The 22,619-nt window shown below is 43.0% G+C and overlaps 1 protein-coding gene across 1 annotated transcript in view; it reads left to right on the top strand.

Moving 5' to 3' along the window:
* Positions 1 to 22,619, top strand: part of LOC139556228 (mitogen-activated protein kinase kinase kinase 5-like) — a 58,825-nt gene that overhangs the window by 9,011 nt on the left and 27,195 nt on the right. The window contains exons 2-8 of the mRNA XM_071369883.1: positions 5,139 to 5,278; positions 10,052 to 10,075; positions 17,702 to 17,895; positions 18,933 to 19,101; positions 19,663 to 19,769; positions 21,610 to 21,780; positions 22,424 to 22,536. Coding sequence (XP_071225984.1) covers positions 5,139 to 5,278; positions 10,052 to 10,075; positions 17,702 to 17,895; positions 18,933 to 19,101; positions 19,663 to 19,769; positions 21,610 to 21,780; positions 22,424 to 22,536 — 918 coding nt within the window. The remainder of the gene's footprint in view (positions 1 to 5,138; positions 5,279 to 10,051; positions 10,076 to 17,701; positions 17,896 to 18,932; positions 19,102 to 19,662; positions 19,770 to 21,609; positions 21,781 to 22,423; positions 22,537 to 22,619) is intronic.

The raw sequence follows: 22,619 nt of genomic DNA, 5'->3' as shown, positions 1-22,619 counted from the left end.
GACTTCTCAAATGTGTCTTCTTGGTGCTGTTGCCAGGTGATCTGTTCTTGGTGCTGTTGCCAGATGATATTTGTGTAATATAAGGTAAATGGAATTAAGATCATTCATTTGACAGAAAACAAATCCCTCTTGTTAAAATCAAGTTATCTTGTTAGAAAACAAGTTCCTTATTTATTTTTTATTTTTAACAAGAGGCCAAACAGGAAGTGTGAGGCTAGTTGAGGCAACTGGCACTGTAGGAAGCAGGCAGCTCCCTGTGTGTCAACCTGGATGGGATCAATTCAAATTCTGTTCTTGCACTTTCCCCCTGGGCCATGGTACTCAATCTCTGAAATATGCTAGTGTGAACAGAAACTAAAGTATCAAAAGCCGAGGATTCTTTCTGCCAGATTACTCACATTTCCTGTCGGGGCTGGGGGCTTGTCTCCTTCCTCCATATTGCACTCATTTCTAAAAAATAAAGTAGTATTTCTTATTTTTGGGCAGGGTTTCCAAACTGCTGAATAACCATTGTGAAAGTACCCTGCATGCTTTCCTATGAGAGTTTATTTATAGAAGCAGGCACGGCACTCTCAACATATACACCAATATAGTGTCTTGTTCCCTGGGTTGTTTTAGCAGAACAATACTGAACTTAATTTGGGCACTTAAACCTATTTAAGTGGTTTGGTTTCTTGGGCAAATAAACCTGATCTGAAAATAACATTACACATCTGAGTGCTTGAATTACTTTCTAGAAGCAGCTAGCAACACTTGTTGCTGTGTGAATTGAATATTAGTCCCATTTACTTTTTCTTGACTGATTTATGACATCATGGTGCACTGATAGTTCCCTCTTCAAGTCAGTTTTTACTTGACGCCAGGGGAACATAATGGCATGTGAACGGAGCACACTAAAGCAGGAAGCACCAGTGACTCGGTCAATAATCAGCTGAAGCCGATGCCAAGCTACAGGACTGTTTTGCTAGCACAGACTGGAATATGTTCCGGGATTCTTCTGATGGCATTGAGGAGTACACCACATCAGTCACTGGCTTCATCAATAAGTGCATCGATGATGTCGTCCCCACAGTGACTGTACGTACATACCCCAACCAGAAGCCATTGATTACAGGCAAGATCCGCACTCAGCTAAAGGGTAGAGCTGCCACTTTCAAGGTGCGGGACTCTAACTGGAAGCTTATAAGAAATCCCTCTATGCCCTCCGATAAACCATCAAACAGGCAAAGCGTCAATACAGGAATAAGATCGAATCGTACTACACCGGCTCCGACGCTCGTCAGATGTGGCAGGGCTTGCAAACTATTACAGACTACAAAGAAAACCACAGCCGCGAGCTGCCCAGTGACATGAGCCTACCAGATGAGCTAAATTACTTCTATGCTCGCTTCGAGACAAGTAACACTGAAACATGCATGAGAGCATCAGCTGTTCCGGACGACTGTGTGATCATGCTCTCTGTAGACGATTTGAGTAAGACCTTTAAACAGGTCAACATTCACAAGGCCGCAGGGCCAGATGGATTACCAGGATGTGTACTCCGAGCATGCGCTGACCAACTGGCAAGTGTCTTCACTGACATTTTCAACCTCTCCCTGTCTGAGTCTGTAATACCAACATTTTTCAAGCAGACCATCATAGTCCCAGTGCACAAGAAAGTGAAGGTAACCTGCCTAAATGACTACTGCCCAGTAGCACTCACGTCGGAAGTCATGAAGTGCTTTGAAAGGATGGTCATAGCTCACATCGACACCATCATCCCAGAAACCCTAGACCCACTCCAATTTGCACACCGCCCAAACAGATCCAGAGATGACGCATTCTCAATCGCACTCCACACTGCCCGAAGGATATACTGCTTCTCCAAGACCAGGCCCAAATCCCTGTCATTTGCGTGAAGAAAAGACGGAAATACAGAAATATATTACACATGTGAGAATGCTCATTGACTACAGCTCAGCTTTCAACACCATAGTGCCCACAAAGCTCATCACTAAGCTAAGGACCCTGGGACTAAACACCTCCCTCTGCAACTGGATACTGGACTTCCTGACGGGCCACCCCCAGTTGGTAAGGGTAGGTAACAACACATCTGCCACGCTGATCCTCAACACTGGGGCCCCTCATGGGTGCGTGCTTAGTCCCCTCCTGTAATCCCTGTTCACCCACAACTGCATGGCCAAGCACGATTCCAACACCATCATTAAGTTTGCTGACGACACAACAGTGGTAGGCCTGATCACCGATGGGGCTGTAGTGGAGCGGGTCGAGAGTTTCAAGTTCCTTGGTGACCACATCACCAACAAACTATCATGGTCCAAACACACCAAGACAGTCGTGAAAAGGGCACGACAACACCTTTTCCCCCTCAGGAGACTGAAAAGATTTGGCATGGGTGTCCAGATCCTCAAATTTATACAGCTCCACCATCGAGAGCATCCTGACCAGTTGCATCACCGCCTGGTATGGCAACTGCTCGGCATCCAACCGTAAGGCACCACAAAGGGTACTGTGTACAGCCCAGTACATCACTGGGGCCAAGCTTCCTGCCATCCAGGACCTATATACTAGGCGGTGTTAGAGGAAGGCCCAAAAAATGGTCAAAGACTCAAGTCACCCAAGTCATAGATTGTTCTCTCTGCTACCGCACAACAAGCTGTACCGGAGCGCCAAGTCTAGGTCTAAAAGGCTCCTTAACAGCTTCTACCCCCAAGACATAAGACTGCTGAACAATTAATCAAATGGCCACCCAGACAATTTACATTGAGGGGAGGACCATCCTCCTTAGTGAATTTTCATAATTCCAAATAATTGATTAAAAAACACTGTTTTGCAATGAAGGTCTACAGTAGCTTCAACAGCACTCTGTAGGGTAGCACCATGATGTAGCCGGAGGACAGCTAGTTTCCGTCCTCATCTGGGTACATTGACTTCAATACAAAACCTAGGTTACTCATGGTCCTCCTCCACTTCCATAGACTTACACAGTAATTATGACAACTTCCGGAGGACATCCTCCAACCTATCGGAGCTCTTGCAGCATGAACTGACATGTTGTCCACCCAATCAAAGGATCCGAGAATGAATCTAGTACTGAAAGCATAAGCTACTAGCTAGAACTGCAGTGCATAAAATGTGGTGAGTAGTTGACTCAAAGAGAGAGAAAGACAATAGACAATAATTCTTTAAAAAATTAAGGAGAAGCAAGAGAGAGAGAGAGAGAGCTATATTTCGTAGTATTTTTCTCCCACTTTCACTTATCTAGCGAATGCAGCTAGATAGGGATGCTATGTTAGCTAGCTGGCCATGGCTATCCAACACTGGAACTCTTGACAACTTGGAATTTTTGCCACCGGGGCCCGTCGGTGTAACTGCTAAACTGCTTGCTGACTGTACAGTGTACTGCATGATTGTAGCGGGTTTACTAACTCGTTAGTTCTAGTAGCTATGTTGACTAGCTATGACGTTAGCTAATATAATGACAACGATGTAAGCTGTGTGTAGCGGTTAGCGGTTATGAAATGAAGATTTTGGCTTGGAAAGATGTTTTTGCCTGGTCACAGATAGCTGAGGTGTTTTGCACTGAAGTTTACAAGCATTCCACCACGAGCAAAACGATCATGCTGTTTGTATGTGGCTGCTATGTAAGTGAACTGTGTTTGCATGTGATCAGGGGTGTGGTGTGTTTATTCTGGCAATTTTGTTGAAAAACGTTTCTTAAACAGAAGCAAACGGGGATACACATACCTGAATTTGTCCAATAGAAACTCTCATTTGCAACTGTTGGACTAATGATTACACCCTATATATATATTTTTTTTTTAACCTTTATTTAACTAGGCAAGTCAGTTAGGAACAAATACAATGACGACCCTGCTTTCTTTGTTCAGGGGCAGAACAACAGATTTTTACCTTGTCAGCTCAGGGATTTGATCTAGCAACCTTTTGGTTACAGGCCCAACACTCTAACCGCTAGGCTACTGCCGCCCCAGGTAGCCTAGATGCAGGCAAGATTGTGCAAGGCGTTATTGAATGTGTCACTGTCTGTCACCCTGATTACTCTAATACTTCTCTCAACCTCTGCACATCCGTTGTAAACTTTTATTCATAGGCTAGGTTTTAGCAGCCTCATGATGGGTATAGGGAAAATGTGAGTATCATGTCGATATCACATAGAGCTGGGTGAATAGAATATAGTCATTCAATATGCTGCAATAGAAATAAGGCCATGCTCATTAAAAAAAATCATCCTCCCTCATCTTAAACGTCACCGACCGCCACTGGTGTCTACCACGTTTTCCATATGTCTACATGTTCCTAAATCATAATTAATGTAAGCTAATATTTGCCTTGGCTCAAACCTAATCTTATATAAGATTTCCAAGGAGAGCGCTGTACATAGCCTATCCCACCCATTTCAAGCCAGGCTGTCCCCGCTGGGACCTTTCTTTGCGTCACTACACAGCAGCAGACACACCACATTAAAATAGATTGCCTATTTGCTTTGATGATCCTTTTGGCATTGGCTGTCTTGTGTGGATGTTTGGTTCTCAGTGAGTGAGACTAGCGTTGGGTCTGGAGTGGACTGGAACCCAGGTATTACAGTGAAAGGGCGCTCCATTGGAAGGGATCACAAGCTCTATGTAATGTGTATGTTGACATGGAAGGGGAAACTTGGAAGCACATGAAAAGGTGGAGTGGGTCTGTTAAATGTTATCTTTCTGGAGAACACTGTCATTACAAAACACTGAAGCACTGTTTTAGCCCAGTTTTATTTCTGCTGTTATCAGTCAGTGGTACCAGAGGGACTTCTGTAAAAACCACACCCCATACTTAATACCAGTCAATGTTATTTTGGCCTTTTCTTTTGGAAGATTTTGTGATGTCACAGTCTGGTCCAAAAATGACAATTTGGGCAAATTGAAGATCCTACTCCAAAACAACTGTACAGGTATTATTGTCCCATCAGGAAGCATCAATCTCATCTTATTTCATTTGACACTTAAACAAATTGGTAAATGTGAAGAAACTATATAGTAGGCTATAATACGTTATAGGCATAACATATGTTATACTATAGACCTAGGTACAGTTGTTCAGTGTTAAGCCCACTAACAGGCTATCTCTGTCCCTCACAGACATAGCTGTGGTGGAGATGACGGACGCTTTCCGCCAGCCCTCCCTGTTCTACCACCTGGGTGTGAGGGAGAGCTTCAGCATGGCCAACAACATCATCCTGTACTGTGACACCAACTCTGACTCGCTTCAGTCCCTGCAGGTAAGCTGTGTGGTTCACGCGCACTCTCGCACACACTCACACACACTCACGCATGCACACATGCCTTACATAAACGTATCTGCAGCCTGTCAGCCTTTTTTCCTCATCACTTTGTCCATACTTTAATCAACTTAATGTTTCCACAATGGATGTAATGTAATACGGTTCATCAGGTTAATGACAAAGGTCTATATTTAGAATCTGAGTGTATGGGGAACCTGTAATAGCTGTCATTGCTGTTGTAGTGCCAGTTCAACACATTAGTTATTTGTTTGAAGGGAGATGCATTTACACCTAGACAGGAAATGGTGTGTTTCATGAAAAGGAAAGGAGACATTAGGCCTATGTAAAGTAGCATCTGACAGAGGAAAAACAATCGACACACACAATTTGGTTTAATATTTTACCCCTTTATATCCATTTAGCCATCTAGTCTTGTAAAAGAGCATTTCGTAGACAGGGAAATGTCATTGATAGACTGACTCATTTCCTTGCATTTGCAGAAGAGGTTTGCATGTGTATCTATTTTGGTGTTGTCTGTGCCCTTGGGCTGGAGTCCTCAGGTGATGTACAGTTGAATAAACATTAGCCTAAACTGGTTTGCAAAGTGAGAGAGCCCTTGCAGCTGCAATGGAATCCCCTAACAAAGCCCACCACCAACAACACACAGGCATGCAAATTAGAGAGTGGGGGAGGGGATACTATGGTTTCCTGTGCATACAGTGCCTTCAGAAAGTATTCACACCCCTTGACTTTTTCCACATTTTGTTGTGATACAGCCTGAATTTAAAATAGATTCGATTGAGATGTTGTGTCTCTGGCCTACACAAAATACCCCATAATGTCAAAGTGGAATGATGTTTTTAGAAATTAATACAAAATGAAAAGTAAATAAGCATTCAACCCACTTGTTATGGCAAGCCTAAATATGTTCAGGAGTAGAAATGTGCTTAATATGTCACATAAAAAGTTGCATGGACTCACCCTGTGTACAATAATAGTGTTTAATATTATTTTTGAATGACTATCTCTGTACCCCACATATACAGATAATTGTAAGGTCCCTCAGTCAAGCAGTGAATTTCAAACACAGATTCAACCACAAAGACCAGGGAGGTTTTCCAATGTCTTGCAAAGAAGGGCACCTATTGGTACAGTGGCGGTCGGTACAGTTTAAGATGAGGAAGGACGATCATTATATTTTGGAGAATGGCCTAATTTCTATTACACCAAATTGGATGACTGTCATTCAATGTAACATCGATAGGTTTAGAATACTAAATGATACTCAAATTTTCCCTATACCTATCATGAGGTTGCTACAACCTAGCCTATGAATTAAAGTTTACAACGTAGGTGCACACAGGTCGAGGGGAAAATTTGAGGGGATGGAAAGACAATGACACATTCAATACCGCCTTGCACAGTCTTGCCTGCAACTAGCTTATCTAGGGTGTAATCATTAGTCCAACAGTTGAATACAAGAGTTTCTATAGGAGAAATTCAGATATGTTTATCCCCGTTGCATTCTGTTGCTTCCGTTTTGAAGAAATGTTTTTCAACAGAATCGGCGGAATGAATACACCCCTGATCACTCGCCACATATAAACATTCATTCGCTGATTCTTTGATTGGGTGGACAACATGTCAGTTCATGCTGCAAGAGCAGCTCTGATTCTTTGATAGGTTGGAGGATGTCCTCCGGAAGTTGTCATAATTAATGTGTAAGTCAATGGAAGGCGGTGAGAACCATGAGCCTCCTAGATGTTGTATTGAAGTCAATGTACCCAGAGGAGGACAGAAGCTAGCTGTCCTCCGGCTACACCATGGTGCTACCCTACAGGGCTGTTGAGACAACTGTAGACCTTTATTGCAAAACCGTGTGTTTTAATCAATTATTTGGTGAGGTGAATATATTATGTTTAATTTTATCTAAAAAGGATGATAACATTTGAAATGTTTCACTATTTTTATGAAATTCATTGAGAAGGGTGGTCCTCCCCTTCATCCTCTGAGGAGCCTACACTAGTACACTGAACAACAATTTGAACACAACATTTAAAGTGTTTGTCCCCTGTTTAATGACCTGAAATAAAAGATCCCAGACATTTTCCATGCGCACAAAAAGAGGTTTTCTGATGTCAACGTTGTGAACAGAGTGCCCCATAGTGGCGGTGGTGTTATGGTATGGGCACGCATAAGCTACGGACATCAAACACAATTGCATTTTATCATTGGCAATTTGAATGCACAGAGATACAGTGACGAGATCCTGAGGCACATTGTCGTTGCATTCATCCGCCGCCATCACCTCATGTTTTAGCATAATAATGCATGGCCGCATGTCGCAAGGATCTATGCACAATTCCTGGTAGCTGAAAATGTCCCAGTTCTTCCATGGCCTGCATACTCACCAGACAGGTCACCCATTGAGCATGTTTGGGATGCTCTGGATCAATGTGTACGACAGCGTGTTCCAATTCTGCCAATATCCAGCAACTACGCACAGCAATTGAAGAGGAGTAGGACAACATTCCACAGGCCACAACCAACAGCCTGATCAACTCTATGCGAAAGAGATGTGTCGCACAGCATGAGGCAAATGGTGGTCACACCAGATACTGACTGGTTTTCTGATCCACGTCCCTAAATTTTTTAAGGTATCTTTGACCAACTGAAATGAACACGAGGGAGACAGAGAGCTGGTTTCAAGCGCAGGGCGCAGCAGGTGTTTAGTGTAAAGGACTACAGGAGGAGGCTGGTAGCTGGGTCCAGGGGCAGGCAGAAGGTCATACACATGGGGTCCAAAGGGCGACAGTACAGGCAGGGAAAAGTCTAGTAATGTCGTCCGGGAGATCAGGAAATAGGTGAATAACAGGAAATCCGATAGGCTAAAGTGCCCTGCAGGGAATAGCCAAAAGGCGTCGTTAGTGAGGCCGGGAAAAACTATCATACACAGGAGGAGTAAATGCTGGGAAAAACAGAGATCCAAAGAGAAGTGTGGTGTGTGTAAAAAAAAAACAAAGATGCAGTGCAAAGAACTGAACTAAATAGTGTGTGTAAATGACATACAGGTGTGTGAACAGGTGATTAGAATTCAGGTGATTGGGATCTGGAGAGTGAGCTGCGTTCAGGGGATCTATGTGTGTGAGTGTGGGCTGGAAAGTGAGCTGCGTTCAGGGGATCTACGTTTATGAGAGTGTGAGTTGGAAGCAGACATTACACCAAAAGATGCATATCTGTATTCCCAGTCATGTTAAATCCATAGATTAGGGCCTAATTAATCACCATGAGACCAATGGTGACTTTAAAACGGTTACAGAGTCTAATGGCTGTGATGGGAGAAAAATTTGGATGGATCAACAACATTGTAGTTACTCCACAATACTAAACTAAATGACAGAATGAAAAGAAAGAAGCCTGTAGAGAATAAAACATATTCCAAAACATGCATCCTGTTTGCAATAAGGCACTAAAGTAAAACTGCAAAACAAACACAACACATCATTATTCATATTATTCACAAGTACCACTATTCATATGTTCAAGCATAGGATAAAAAATAAGCAGAATAGAGCTAAGCACATCCTAGAGGAAAACCTGGTTCAGTCTGCTTTCCAACAGACACTGGGAGACAAATTCACCTTTCAGCAGGACAATGACCTAAAACACAAGGTCATATATACACTGGAGTTGCTTACCAAGACGACCTTGAATGTTCCTGAGTGGCCTAGTTACAGTTTTGACTAAAATCAGCTTGAAAATCAATGGCAAGACTTGAAAATGGCTGTCTAGTAATGATCAACAACCAATTTGATAGATCTTGAAGAATTTTCTAAAGAATAATGTGGAAATATTGCATAATCCAGGTGTACAAAGCTCTCAGAGACTTACCCAGAAAGACTCACTGCTGTAATTGCTGATTCTAACATGTATTGACTCAGGGGTGTGAATATTTATGTAAATTTGATATTTCTGTATTTCACTTTCACTAAATTTACAACATTAAAAAAAAATCCATTTTGAATCCAGGCTGTAACACAACAAAATGTGGAATAAGTCAAGCATTATGAATACTTTCTGGAGGCAGTGCAGAAATCTAGACACACCACACACACTCGTATAACCTGCAATGCTCTGCTCTGACGTTGCCATTGCCATAAAAAAAAGCATTGCAATATTTTGAAATTGTTGTAAAATCCTCAAAGAATAACCTCTTCAAAGAATAGGTAATCAAATAAGCAAAGTGTACCTTTTAAAATAAATATTATGTCTGTAATCTTGATGAACTGCCCTCCATCTCCACCTGCCTACACTTCGACTCCCTGCTGTAAAAAAAAAACAAAAAACGCCTTTCTGTAGTGGTTTTACCAGATCGCTATCAACCTCCTTTATTGAAGGTTAAGAGTAACAATGACTGTTAACCTTTTATAGAATGTTTAGAATAGCTCCTTAAGAGCCTGAGGTTCAACCTCTTTTTAATTAAAGTGCCTTTTCCCACATATAACATTTCCATGGTTGTTTGCTGACACTTAAACTAGCCTACAGTATGACACTGCAAAAATAAGTGCTAGCGAGACTGTATCAGCATTTCTACTGGTTCTGTTTACAACTACAGGTGTCCATTTATAGCAGGAGTCCATTTATGATGGAAAGATGGCTCTAGTCAATGAACCGTGACCAGTGTAATGCTTCAATGATTTTCTACATCACCTTTGCAAACTCACTTTCTCACCACAATACAGTATTGACATTTCTCTTTTTCTTTTGCAGGATATTATTTGCCAGAAGAACACTGTAAGTGCACAAAGTTCTCACTCTCTATTTCAAAGCTGTTAGAAGCAAACCTCTCGTTTATTTCCTGCACCTTTCCTGTGTGAAAGTAAGTGCAATAAACTGTTTTTTTTTTCACGGCAGCATTCAGCAACACAGCATTGTCTGCCACCATCAGTCCATTTTAATTACCCAATTCAGTATCCCTCTAGTTTGGCTTTGTGCATTCTGCTTTGTGTACAGTAAACTAAAGCATTTTCCCTTACTCAGAGATTATTCCAGGATAGCTTTACTTGGTTGACAGGCAGCCTTATTATCAGGGTGACTGGGGAATGTGCTGTGGAAAGCAGCGAGAGAATGAGTCCACTTTCAATTTCACCTCTCATTTTCGATTTCCTGCCTCTGTGCTGTGCCGACACAACAGTGGTTTAAGCTCCCCCGTCTGTAACACAGTGTCTGCCACTCCTGCCCAGTGATAGCTAGGGCAGACAAATAGACAACACACAGTCTGGCTGGCTTTCTTATACAGAATAATAGGATATGGTGACATTGATGCACTGTGGCATGAGGGGGGAAAAACTGTAAGGTGTTGAATCAAAGGCATGGACAGGGAGCCTCCTGAGCAGCTGGCCTAAGTGGCTTCACGGAGTGGAATGAGGTGGGTTGTACTCTAGGAAGCAGGTTGATGGCTGATCTGTGTGTGGCGACAGAGCTTTGGGAGGAGGACTGATTACTGCATTAGAGTGAGAATGCACTACTGCACTCTTTGACTGACTATCTCTCTCCATCTGTATCTACACACCACTTTCCTCTCCTTTGCTCTGAGAAAACAAACACACTCTGCCACAGACAGATATGACACATTAGTGGCACTCTGACCTCGTCACACACACACACACACACACACACACACACACACACACACACACACACACACACACACACACACACACACACACACACACACACACACACACACAGACACTACTCAGTCCCGTCTACCCCTCCCCCTTTAAATGAATGGGTTAATCCCATGCTGCCTGACTGGGAGATATAACTCCTTAATTACTGTAACGTGCAAACACCCTGACTTCGTCCCAAATGGCACCTTATGTATTCCCTTTATAGTGCACTACTTTTGACTTATGTAGGGCAATGGTGTGATGTAGGACATACCGCTAGTGTTCTGTCCCTGTGCTCCTTTTGTTGTTTTTGGGACCTGTGTGTCACCTACCCTCAGAGACTTGCTGCTGAGGTGAGAAGCATCCAGCTACAGATTATGTGCACTAACGCTGCCTGGTCTGCGAACCTCAGTTCGCATATGTGTGCATTTTAGATGGTATTTGTGTGTCTCAGATTGTATGTGCGCACACAACCTGTAGATGCTTGTTGGTCACCTGTGTCACGTGAGTCAGTAGATTTGTTCCAGGGTGTCAGTGTGCTACGCATATACCAGTCACGCACTAGCTCTGGTCTAGGGTGTTATATTAACTACTGTTGCTTCTGCAGCTAGCTAATACACACTAGCTAGCTAGTACACACTATAGCTAGCTAGTACACACTAGCTAGATTATACTAGCTAGCTAGTAGGTCTACAACACTAGCTAGCTAGTAGGCCTATAAAACTAGCTAACTAGCTAGTACACACTAAGCTTCATTAAATAAGCTTCATTACATTTTTCTACAGTACCAAGCCTATTATTCATTGTCTTCATATCTTCATTTAAAAGGGTAACGCACCATCCTTTCTGGCACTATTAGACCTGTCTGAGTTCGTATGCTGACTCTCACAGTGTCTGTGTCATGAAAAGGTATCTGCTGGAGCCAGACCCTATTGGCTGCAATAGATCCAGCAGATACCTTATCATGCCACAGATGCTGTGAGACATAGAAGATGAGACAGGATATTGAATGGTGCCAGAGAGGATGGCGCATTACCGCCCCCAGCAGGACAGTTGGTGAATTTACAGCGCTAGCTCGTAGCACAGACAAAAGTGGGTAGTTATCAGTATCTTTGCTAGTAGTACTAGCTAGCAGGTAGCTAACTGGCTCTACTAGATAGCCACGAGTTAGCTAGTAGTGCTAGCTAGGTTGTGACAGCTAAAGCACAAGCAACAGTGGTTGCTTGGTTGTAGTGATTTTTGGCATTAAGATTGTATCCAAAAATTATCAAAACTAAAGGAATCCTGAACACATACAGTGCCTTCAGAAAGTATTCATACCCCTTGACAGTTTGTTGTGTTACAGCCTGCATTTGTGGCCTACACACAATATCCCATAATGTGGACCTCCCGGGTGGCGCAGTGGTCTAGGGCACTGCATCGCAGTGCTAGCTGCGCCACCAGAGTCTCTGGGTTCACGCCCAGGCTCTGTCGCAGCCGGCCGCAACCGGGAGGTCCGTGGGGCGACGCACAATTGGCATAGCGTCGTCCGGGTTAGGGAGGGTTTGGCCGGTAGGGATATCCTTGTCTCAGTATGTAAAATGTAATAAAATGTATGCACTCTACTGTAAGTCGCTCTGGATAAGAGCGTCTGCTAAATGACTAAAATGTAAATGTAAATGTAATGTCAAAGTGGAATTAGATTTTTTTAAACAAATTAATGAAAAATGAAAAGCTGAAATGTCTTGAGTCAATAGGTATTCATCCCCTTTGTTTTTTAATTTATTTGTATTTATTTAACCTTTATTTAACTAAGAAAGTCAGTTAAGAACAAATTCTTATTTACAATGATGGCCTACCAAAAGGCAACAGGCCTCCTGCGGGGGCTGGGATTAAAAAATATATATATATAAATATAGGACAAAACACACATCACGACAAGTGAGACAACACAACACTACATAAAGAGAGACCCAAGACAACAACATAGCAAGGCAGCAACACATGACAACACAGTGACCTCCTGCAGGCAGAAACTTTGTAGCGGGGCAGGGGAAAAAGAGGGAGAAGCGTCGGGGCTAGCCGCATTAGAAGGGGTGGGAGATGAGGAAATGTTGGACGGGCAAGGAGGCATGGCTGAGTCAAATAGGAATCCTGACTTAATGAAGTGGTGATTAAAGAGCTCAGCCATGTGCTTCTTGTCAGTAACAACCACATCATCAACATTAAGGGACATGGACAGCTGTGAGGAGGAGGGTTTCTTTTCCAGGTCTTTAACCATTTTCCAGAACTTCTTGGGGTTAGACCCACAGAGACAGAACTGCTCCTTAAAGTAACTAACTTTGGCCTTCCGGATAGCCTGAGTGCGCTTATTTCTCATTTGCCTGAATGAGAGCCAGTCAGCCTGAGTATGCGTGTGCCGAGCCTTTCACCACTTGTTATGGCAAGCCTAAATAAGTTCAGGGGTAGAAATGTGCTTAATAAGTTGCATGGACTCCCTCTGTGTGTAATAATAGTGTTTAACATGATTCTTGAATGTTTTTTACCTTATCTCTGTACTCCACACATGCAATTATCTGTAAGGCCCCTTAGTCGAGCAGTGAGCACAGATTCAAACACAGATTCAACTACAAAGACCAGGGAGGTTTTCCAATACAAAGAAGGGCACCTATTGATAGATGGGTAAAAAAAGCAGGCATTTAATATCCCTTTGAGCATGGTGAAGTTATTAATTACACTTTGGATGGTGTATCAATACACCCAGTCACTACAAAGATACAGGCGTCCTTCCTAACTCAGTTGATGGAGAGGAAGGAAACCGTTCAGAGATTTCACAATGAGGCCAATGGTGACTTTAACACAGTTACAGAGTTTAATGGCTGTGATAGGAGAAAACTAAGGATGGATCAACCACATTGTAGTTACTCCAAAATACTAACCTAATTGACAGAGTGAAAAGAAGGAAGCCTGTACAGAATACAAATATTCCAAAACATGCATCCCATTTGCAATAAGGCACTAAAGTAAAACTGCCCAAAAAATTGCTTAGAAATTAACTTTATGACCTGAATAGAAAGCGTTGTATTTGTGACAAAACCAACACAACACATCACTACTCATATTATACTCATATTTTCAAACATGGTGGTGGCTGCATCATGTTATAGGTATGCTTGTCATCGGGAAGGACTAGGGAGTTTTTAGGATAAAAATAAGCACAAACAAAATCCTAGAGGAAAGCCTGGTTCAGTCTGCTTTCCAACAGACACTGGGAGACACATTCACCTTTCAGCAGGACAATAACCTAAAACACAAGGCCAAATATACACTGGAGTTGCTTACCAAGATGGCGTTGAATGTTCCTGAGTGGCCTAGTTAAAGTTTTTACTTAAATCTGCTTGAAAATCTATGGCAAGACTTGAAAATGGCTGTCTAGCAGTGATCAACAACCAATTTGACAGTGCTTGAATAATTTTTTTAAGAATAATGTGCAAATATTGTACAATCCAGGTGTGCAAAGCTCTTAGAGACTTATCCAGAAAGACTCACAGCTGTAATCGATGCCATAAGGGATTCTAACATGTATTGACTCAGGGTGTTGAATACTTATGTAATCAAGATACTGTATATTAGTGTTTTATTTTTCATAATTATTTTACAAATGTTAGAATTTTTCTTCCATTTTTACATGACAGAGTATTTTGTGTAAATCATTAACAAAATATGACAATTAAATCCATTTGAATCCCACTTTATAACACAACAAAATGTTGTGTGAATACTTTCTGAAAGCACTGTAGTTAGCTAGCTAACTCCCCCAACTTTGACCATGATGATACTAACACACTAACATAATGCCCTGGACCAGAGCTAGTGTGCCGTCTGGTATGTGCGTAGCACACTGATGCCCTAGAACACGTTGAGAGTTCAGGTTGCACGCACACAAACCAACTGAGACGCAAAAATACAATTTGAGACCCATGTGCTTTGCGATTCGCAGACCAGGCGGCATCAACGAGCATAATCTGCAGTTGGATGCTTCTCATTGGCTGACGTTGCCGGGGAGAAGGACAGTCTCAATGGCACCTAGCGATTAAAACATTTATAAATCTGTGATGTGTAGTCATCATGTAATCCGCTAGGGCATGAATCACGCAGTGTGTGTGGCTCAATATAGGGCAGGATGTTGTAATCTGTGTCTGCATCTAACCGTGACAAGCCGTCACAGGTTATTTTGGAAAGATATGGCATGACTGATGTCATAAAAATAAGATTGCAGGAGAGGAAGCAGTTTTACTGTGGAACATTCCAATTTCTACAGGCAGAAGTTGAGCCTCTGTTCACTTCCTTTTGTTGCAAGTGTGAGTTGCAAGCAGCCCGGATGTGTTCTTGAAGATGGAATTGAAACAGAGAAGTTAAAATAGCCACTGACTGTGCACTCAGGATTCATCCCTTTCTGTAACCTACTGTAGCCTACATGTTCAAGTATATTTAGGATCCATCAATTCAAGCTTTTCAAGTGCTGAGTGTTGAGTATACTGAACATGACAGACTAAAATGACATCAATGATAGATTTACTGCAAATACAGTGTCAAATCTAAGGTGCCTATCAAACCTGCCTATCTAAGGTCTTCGAAAGCCAAGTCAACAAACAGATCACTGACCATCTCGAATCCCACCGTACCTTCTCCACTGTGCAATCCGGTTTCCGAGCCGGTCACGGGTGCACCTCAGCCACGCTCAAGGTACTAAACGATATCATAACCGCCATCGATAAAAGACATTACTGTGCAGCCGTCTTCATCGACCTGGCCAAGGCTTTCGACTCTGTCAATCACCATATTCTTATCGGCAGACTCAGTAGCCTCGGTTTTTCTAATGACTGCCTTGCCTGGTTCACCAACTACTTTGCAGACAGAGTTCAGTGTGTCAAATCGGAGGGCATGTTGTCCGGTCCTCTGGCAGTCTCTATGGGGGTACCACAGGGTTCAATTCTCGGGCCGACTCTTTTCTCTGTATACATCAATGATGTTGCTCTTGCTGCGGGCGATTCCCTGATCCACCTCTACGCAGACGACACCATTCTATATACTTCCGGCCCTTCCTTGGACACTGTGCTATCTAACCTCCAAACGAGCTTCAATGCCATACAACACTCCTTCCGTGGCCTCCAACTGCTCTTAAACGCTAGTAAAACCAAATGCATGCTTTTCAACCGGTCGCTGCCTGCACCCGCACGCCCGACTAGCATCACCACCCTGGACGGTTCCGACCTAGAATATGTGGACATCTATAAGTACCTAGGTGTCTGGCTAGACTGCAAACTCTCCTTCCAGACTCATATCAAACATCTCCAATCCAAAATCAAATCAAGAATCGGCTTTCTATTCCGCAACAAAGCCTCCTTCACTCACGCCGCCAAACTTACCCTAGTAAAACTGACTATCCTACCGATCCTCGACTTCGGCGATGTCATCTACAAAATAGCTTCCAATACTCTACTCAGCAAACTGGATGCAGTTTATCACAGTGCCATTCGTTTTGTTACTAAAGCACCTTATACGACCCACCACTGCGACCTGTATGCCCTAGTCGGCTGGCCCTCGCTACATGTTCGTCGTCAGACCCACTGGCTCCAGGTCATCTACAAGGCTATGCTAGGTAAAGTGCCGCCTTATCTCAGTTCACTGATCACGATGGCTACACCCACCCGCAGCACGCGCTCCAGCAGGTGTATCTCACTGATCATCCCTAAAGCCAAAACCTCATTTGGACGCCTTTCCTTCCAGTTCTCTGCTGCCTGCGACTGGAACGAATTGCAAAAATCTCTGAAGTTGGAGACTTTTATCTCCCTCAACAACTTTAAAAATCTGCTATCCGAGCAGCTAACCGATCGCTGCAGCTGTACATAGTCCATCTGTAAACTACCCACCCAATTTACCTACCTCACCCCCCATACTGCTTTTATTTATTTACTTTTCTGCTCTTTTGCACACCAGTATCTCTTCTTGCACATGATCATCTGATGATTTATCACTCTAGTGTTAATCTGCTAAATTGTAATTATTCGATTTATTGCCTACCTCATGCCTTTTGCACACATTGTATATAGATTCTCTTTTTTTCTACCATGTTATTGACTTGTTTATTGTTTACTCCATGTGTAACTCTGTGTTGTCTGTTCACACTGCTATGCTTTATCTTGGCCAGGTCGCAGTTGCAAATGAGAACTTGTTCTCAACTAGCCTACCTGGTTAAATAAAGGTGAAATAAAAAAAGAAAATAAAAAATACAAATACAGTAGTAAGACAGACGTGGTTTGAATTGATTTCCATGAGCAACATGAATGGAGTTTTAAAGCTAGTTCTGCCCTGAGGGCAGTGTGAGCAGCCCAGTTAAACAGATCCTTATGCCACTCTCATTACTGATGTGGATCTATCCCCCAGGACACTGGCTCTTTAGACAGACTCAATTATGTCCATGGGTACAACCACACCTTTGTCCCTGCAGATCAGATTCTCCTCCTTATGTCACAACACTATGTCACAAAATTACCAGCACGAGGCAGTCCCATACCACTGTCCTCCCATTGTATATAACGCATGCAGTCAACATGCAATGTAATATAATCTAACAGAAACAACCTATACATTAGCACGGTACCAGACCTGTTTGTGTTTTATAATCATACAGCACAAACAGATCTGGGACCAGGCGACCTCTGTATGTTTACGACCCAAGAAATTGCTGCTTTCTGTTTCCCTCCAGACATGCTCAGCCAACTACAGTTTCATCCCGTACATGGTGACACCGCACAACAAGGTGTACTGCTGCGAGAGCAGCCTGATGAAGGGCCTGACAGAGCTGATGCAGCCCAGCTTCGAGATGCTGCTGGGACCAATCTGCATGCCCCTGCTGGACCGCTTCATCCAGCTGTTCAAGGTGCCCCAGGCTAACTCCTGGTGAGTAGTAGAGGGATGTGTAGCCTGAGATGCTAGGCCTAAAGCTCCTGCTGATTAGGTTGTTGGGGTTAGACACTGGGGCTGCTATAGCCCTAAGTCACATGTTTGCTGTACTCACACCTTGATGTAGTGAAACAGGTGTCACCTCGCTAGGGAAGGTGTGAACATGCACATCAAGGTGATGATTACAGGGCTATTATTGCCAACAGAGGTTTATTAACATGAACTAAAGTTAACTGTATAACAGCTGGATTTTGTGTTGTCTTGTGTAATTGTCTGTGGTTGATTAAGCAACATGGATGACTAGCTGATGAAGTACGGTATGACTGTAGCCATACTGTAGTTTAATGAAGTCATCGAAAGTCTTGTTACCTGATAAGCTTCACTTAATTTAAAATGTGCTATGTTTTTTGTTAGTCTGTTCTTCTTTTCATCAGATGTTGCACTTCATGAGTATTCCTCAGAGTCCATTGTATTATCCAATTCACTCATTTTGGATAATACATGATGCATTGCTTTATTTGGTGTGTCCCTCTGCAACACTTTGGCTTGCATAGCAATCTCAGTTTTAATGTTAGCATTGCTTAGTTCTGTCCTAATGTTTAAGGCTTCTCTCTCTGCCAATATTCAGCAACAGCCTCTCTTCTAGGAATATGGAGTCATATTTCAGAGAGCTGAGATAAAAGTGCAGCTCCAACAGTACAGTGAAGAATACTTTGAAGGGGCTTACCAGGGAACACATTCATGAGCTCCACCGAGGAAGTAAATAACTGACATATTGCATATGTTTAAGAGGGTAGACTATTTATAAGGGTGTCAGGCAAGGCAAGATCAAAGACACTGTAGCCTATATCAAAAGTTGCCTCAGAGGAATAGATACATTATTTTCAATTATAAACGGTTTTATCTATCCCCGTTCCTCATATTTATTTCCCCAGAAAATCACATCAATACATAATAATGGTTTATTTGCAGAAAACTTGATTTCTAGTGTGAAATAACATCTCTCTGTGAATCTCTCCGGTACCCCTTCACAGCCAATACTTCAGAGAAACCATTCTCAACGAGATTCGGAAAGCGCGGGAATTGTTCACAGGGATGGAGCTGGCCTCAGAACTCAGCCGAATTCAACAACGATTGGACAACGTAGAGTGCCTTTCAGCTGACATCGTCATCAACCTGCTTCTGTCCTACAGGGACATCCAGGTACATGTTGCCTTCTTCAGCTTGTCAGATGCTATCGGCATGGGCCATTTAGATAGACTGAAATGCCTCAGCATAAATGTTTTAGGGCCTCCCTCAGTCCATTTTCTAACATAGTCATTCTTCTGAGATAAAATTATCTTGGGCTTCCAGTGGAAAGCTGCAGATTAAGTTTTTGTCATCTTCCTGTGGCTATTCTGCAACTGCACTGCAGTCTGTTCTCTATGCATTGCCATGCCATTCACCCTACACCCTCCCATCCTGCCATAGGCAGCCACCCGTCACATTAATAAATGATGTCAACAACAAGAGATACAAGGAGAGGCTGAATTATTCAACATGATTTAGATAAATATATACTGGACAAAAAATGGTGGAAGGGACATTTGTTTATTGAAGTACTTGAAAAAGCCGACAATGTCCTTCCCAAAGTAGTGACTTTGTAAGGGAACAAGGACATAGATATTTTAGGTTTCATGTAAACTATAGAAACCAAGATGTGGCTGAGTGGGTACATGATTTTCAATCCAACGATCTGTTTTTCTATGCTCGTTTGTAACGTAGGATTATGAATCCATAGTGAAGCTGGTGGAGACCTTGGAGAAGCTTCCTACATTCGACCCTGTGGCCAATCCCCATGTCAAGTTCCACCATGCCTTTGCACTGAATCGGTAAGACCCCCAGTATGTCACACCTGTTTTTTTCTATACACGCACGCACGCACACACACACACATAACATGCATGTGCTGAGCATGTGTGTCTGTGCTCTGAGTCGGAACATCACACATGTTCAGCTTGGAAAGTATTTTACTGCCCGATCTTTAACGTGCTGCCTCACTTGTAAACGCACACTGGGTTTCCAAGCAAGTTGCTCTATCATTTCAGAGCCATTGGAAAATTCCTTTATGCTACAACGCAACATTGGTGTCTGGCCAGTTACGAGAACATTTCACTGCATTTCACACGCTCAAAGAGACGTATTAATAAAGCTGTTGCACATTCTTTGCATAATTGGGAAAACATTGAATGGCCTGAAAATGAAGATGGTTGCCATGAGTCTGAGTGTTTGTTTAGACAGCAGCCCATTTGTCTCCCCCAACTAGAGGTGGTGGATGACTCAGCAGTTTAGTGCACCATAGCGAAATAATGCCATTATCCTGCAACAATGAAGCATGGATGATTATAATTAAATCTCTTCTTTTAAACATGTCTGACAAGCAGAGTTTTCTGTTGAGTAATTGGTGAGAAAACAGCAGTAGCAGGGATGTAAATGTCGAAACCTTTCCTGTTGCACTCCCTCCCTCCTTCCCCTCCATGTTTGACTGTTGGATGACTGGAGTGGGCTAGGCTGACTCACTGCTTAGCTTCGCCCCCCTCCAGTTGCCGTTCAGCGGCACACTAGTGTGAAGTGAATTCTGGGGAGCGGAGAGCAGCCTGAGCTGCAGCCTCCATTAAAGGTGTCCTATTCCCATTCCCTCTGGATAGGCTCCATGGAAAAAGCTGCTAGTTCCTATGCTTTATTTAACATCCATCTGTCATTAATTAGCTGGCTAGCTAGTTCACCAATTCACTGTTCAAGTCTTCATAATTTGCACGTCTGAAATTACAATTAAAATTGGTTACTTCAGCTTTACCTCTAGCTAAACAGCTGATAAACACATTTGTATGAATGCTAGCTCACTAGATCGTGTCAATCGTTAGCTAGCTAGCTAGCTTGACTAGCGGACTGATGAGAGCAAACTCAGCATTGTATGTCCAAATTAATTGAATTGAAAATGCATATCAAAGTAATTTGTTGAACATTTTAACATCATTTTGTTATTAAATAAACGTAATACTCACATTCCACAAAGTTATTCCTCTTTCTTCTGGAACATGTTCTATGAAGAGGTGACTTCCGTCCGCCATTAGTTTTTGCCGGAATTTGGGAGTTTTACCTGCTTCGCAAGGTGTCATGGGATATCCTACCTGGCGAAGGAATCATCCAGAGAGGTAGAGGCGAAGTTAATAGGCATATATTGTAAAATCAGTGATAGGCCTACATTGGATGCTGATTCAAAAACTTCCAAATGAAGGTAGGGCATACCTTGGAGAAGGCATAATTTTAAGTTAGGACATTTTTTTAATTTAACCTTTATTTAACTAGGGAAGTCAGTTAAGAACAAATTCTTATTTACAATGACAGCCTAACCCGGCCAAACCCTAACCCGGACAACGCTAGGCCAATTGTGCGCCGCCCTATGGGACTCCCAATCACAGCCAGTTGTGATACAGCCTGGAATCAAACCAGGGTCTGTAGTGACGCCTCTAGCACTGAAATGCAGTGCCTTAGACTGCCGTGCCACCGGGAGCCCCATGGCAATTTGAACGTCCTACCTTAATGAACTATCCTTGCCCGATTGATGGCACCCCATTCCCTATAAAAGTAGTGCACAAGGAAATAGGATACAATTTGGAACTCACATCGTGTCTGTCTCTGACCATTGGGTCTTCCCTCTGCTGTTTTCAGGAGGAACCTCCCGGGGGACCGTCAGAAGGCCCTGGACATCATGCTGCCCCTGGTGAAGGCTGACAACCAGGTGGCCTCAGACATCTACTGCCTGGTGGGACGCATCTACAAGGACATGTTCCTGGAGTCCCACTTCGCTGACAAAGAGAGCAGGGACAGTGGCACGGCCTGGTGAGAGCTGCACACACACACGCACACACACTGGTGAGAGCCTGGCTGGTGATGAGAGTCATTACCTCTCACTCCCCTCTCACTCCTCACTAGCCAGAGTAGCAAAGACCACCTCTCAACTACAGATAATGAACATCTATGTCATCTGACATGGAGCAGAGAGGCTGCAAGGTCTGGCAGAAGCTGATTTGAAACGGCACCACCACCAGTGATAATGTGAAGATAATTGCGATCTTCCTGGAATGGTCTCGCATCGAGACGATTTATGGCATCTCATTAGAATAACTCCCCATCGGGCAATCTTGTCCTCTGTTCCAACACAGACAATGTCTTTGGAGAGCCTTCTCATGTTATTCACACTCATTCCTTCAGTGGAACAGATTGCTCATTAAGTAAATGAGTTTTTTTTAAATCTGCGAGTGCCAAGCTTTGTGCAAGTGGTTCCTCTGTGGACCCTGCAAAATAAGGCTGTAATTGTTTTTGGATGCTTTTTACAAAACTAGGGAGATGAAAAGTTCTCACTAAGGAGTTCTCACTAAGGACACATCAGCAATTACTGTAGGAACATCATGTCTGATTTAAAAATGAAGCATAGTGTGTAATTTTGGTGATTCTAAGTTAGCTTCTCTGTCGTTCCTCTCAGGTTTAAGAAGGGGTTTGAGTCTGAGCCGACACTACACTCTGGCATCAACTACGCCGTTCTACTCCTGGCAGCGGGACACCAGTTTGACGCCTCCTTCGAGCTCCGCAAAGTCGGTGAGTATTGACTTACACTTTATTCTCCTTGATATCTAATGTTTTGCCTTGAGCTGCCTGCGTTTTGTGCTGTTTGGCTCCCA

Source organism: Salvelinus alpinus, chromosome 27 (genome assembly GCF_045679555.1).
Source record: "Salvelinus alpinus chromosome 27, SLU_Salpinus.1, whole genome shotgun sequence".
Taxonomy (NCBI): domain Eukaryota; kingdom Metazoa; phylum Chordata; class Actinopteri; order Salmoniformes; family Salmonidae; genus Salvelinus; species Salvelinus alpinus.
Note: the sequence above shows the minus strand (reverse complement) of the source record. Positions and strands in the feature narration are given on the sequence as shown.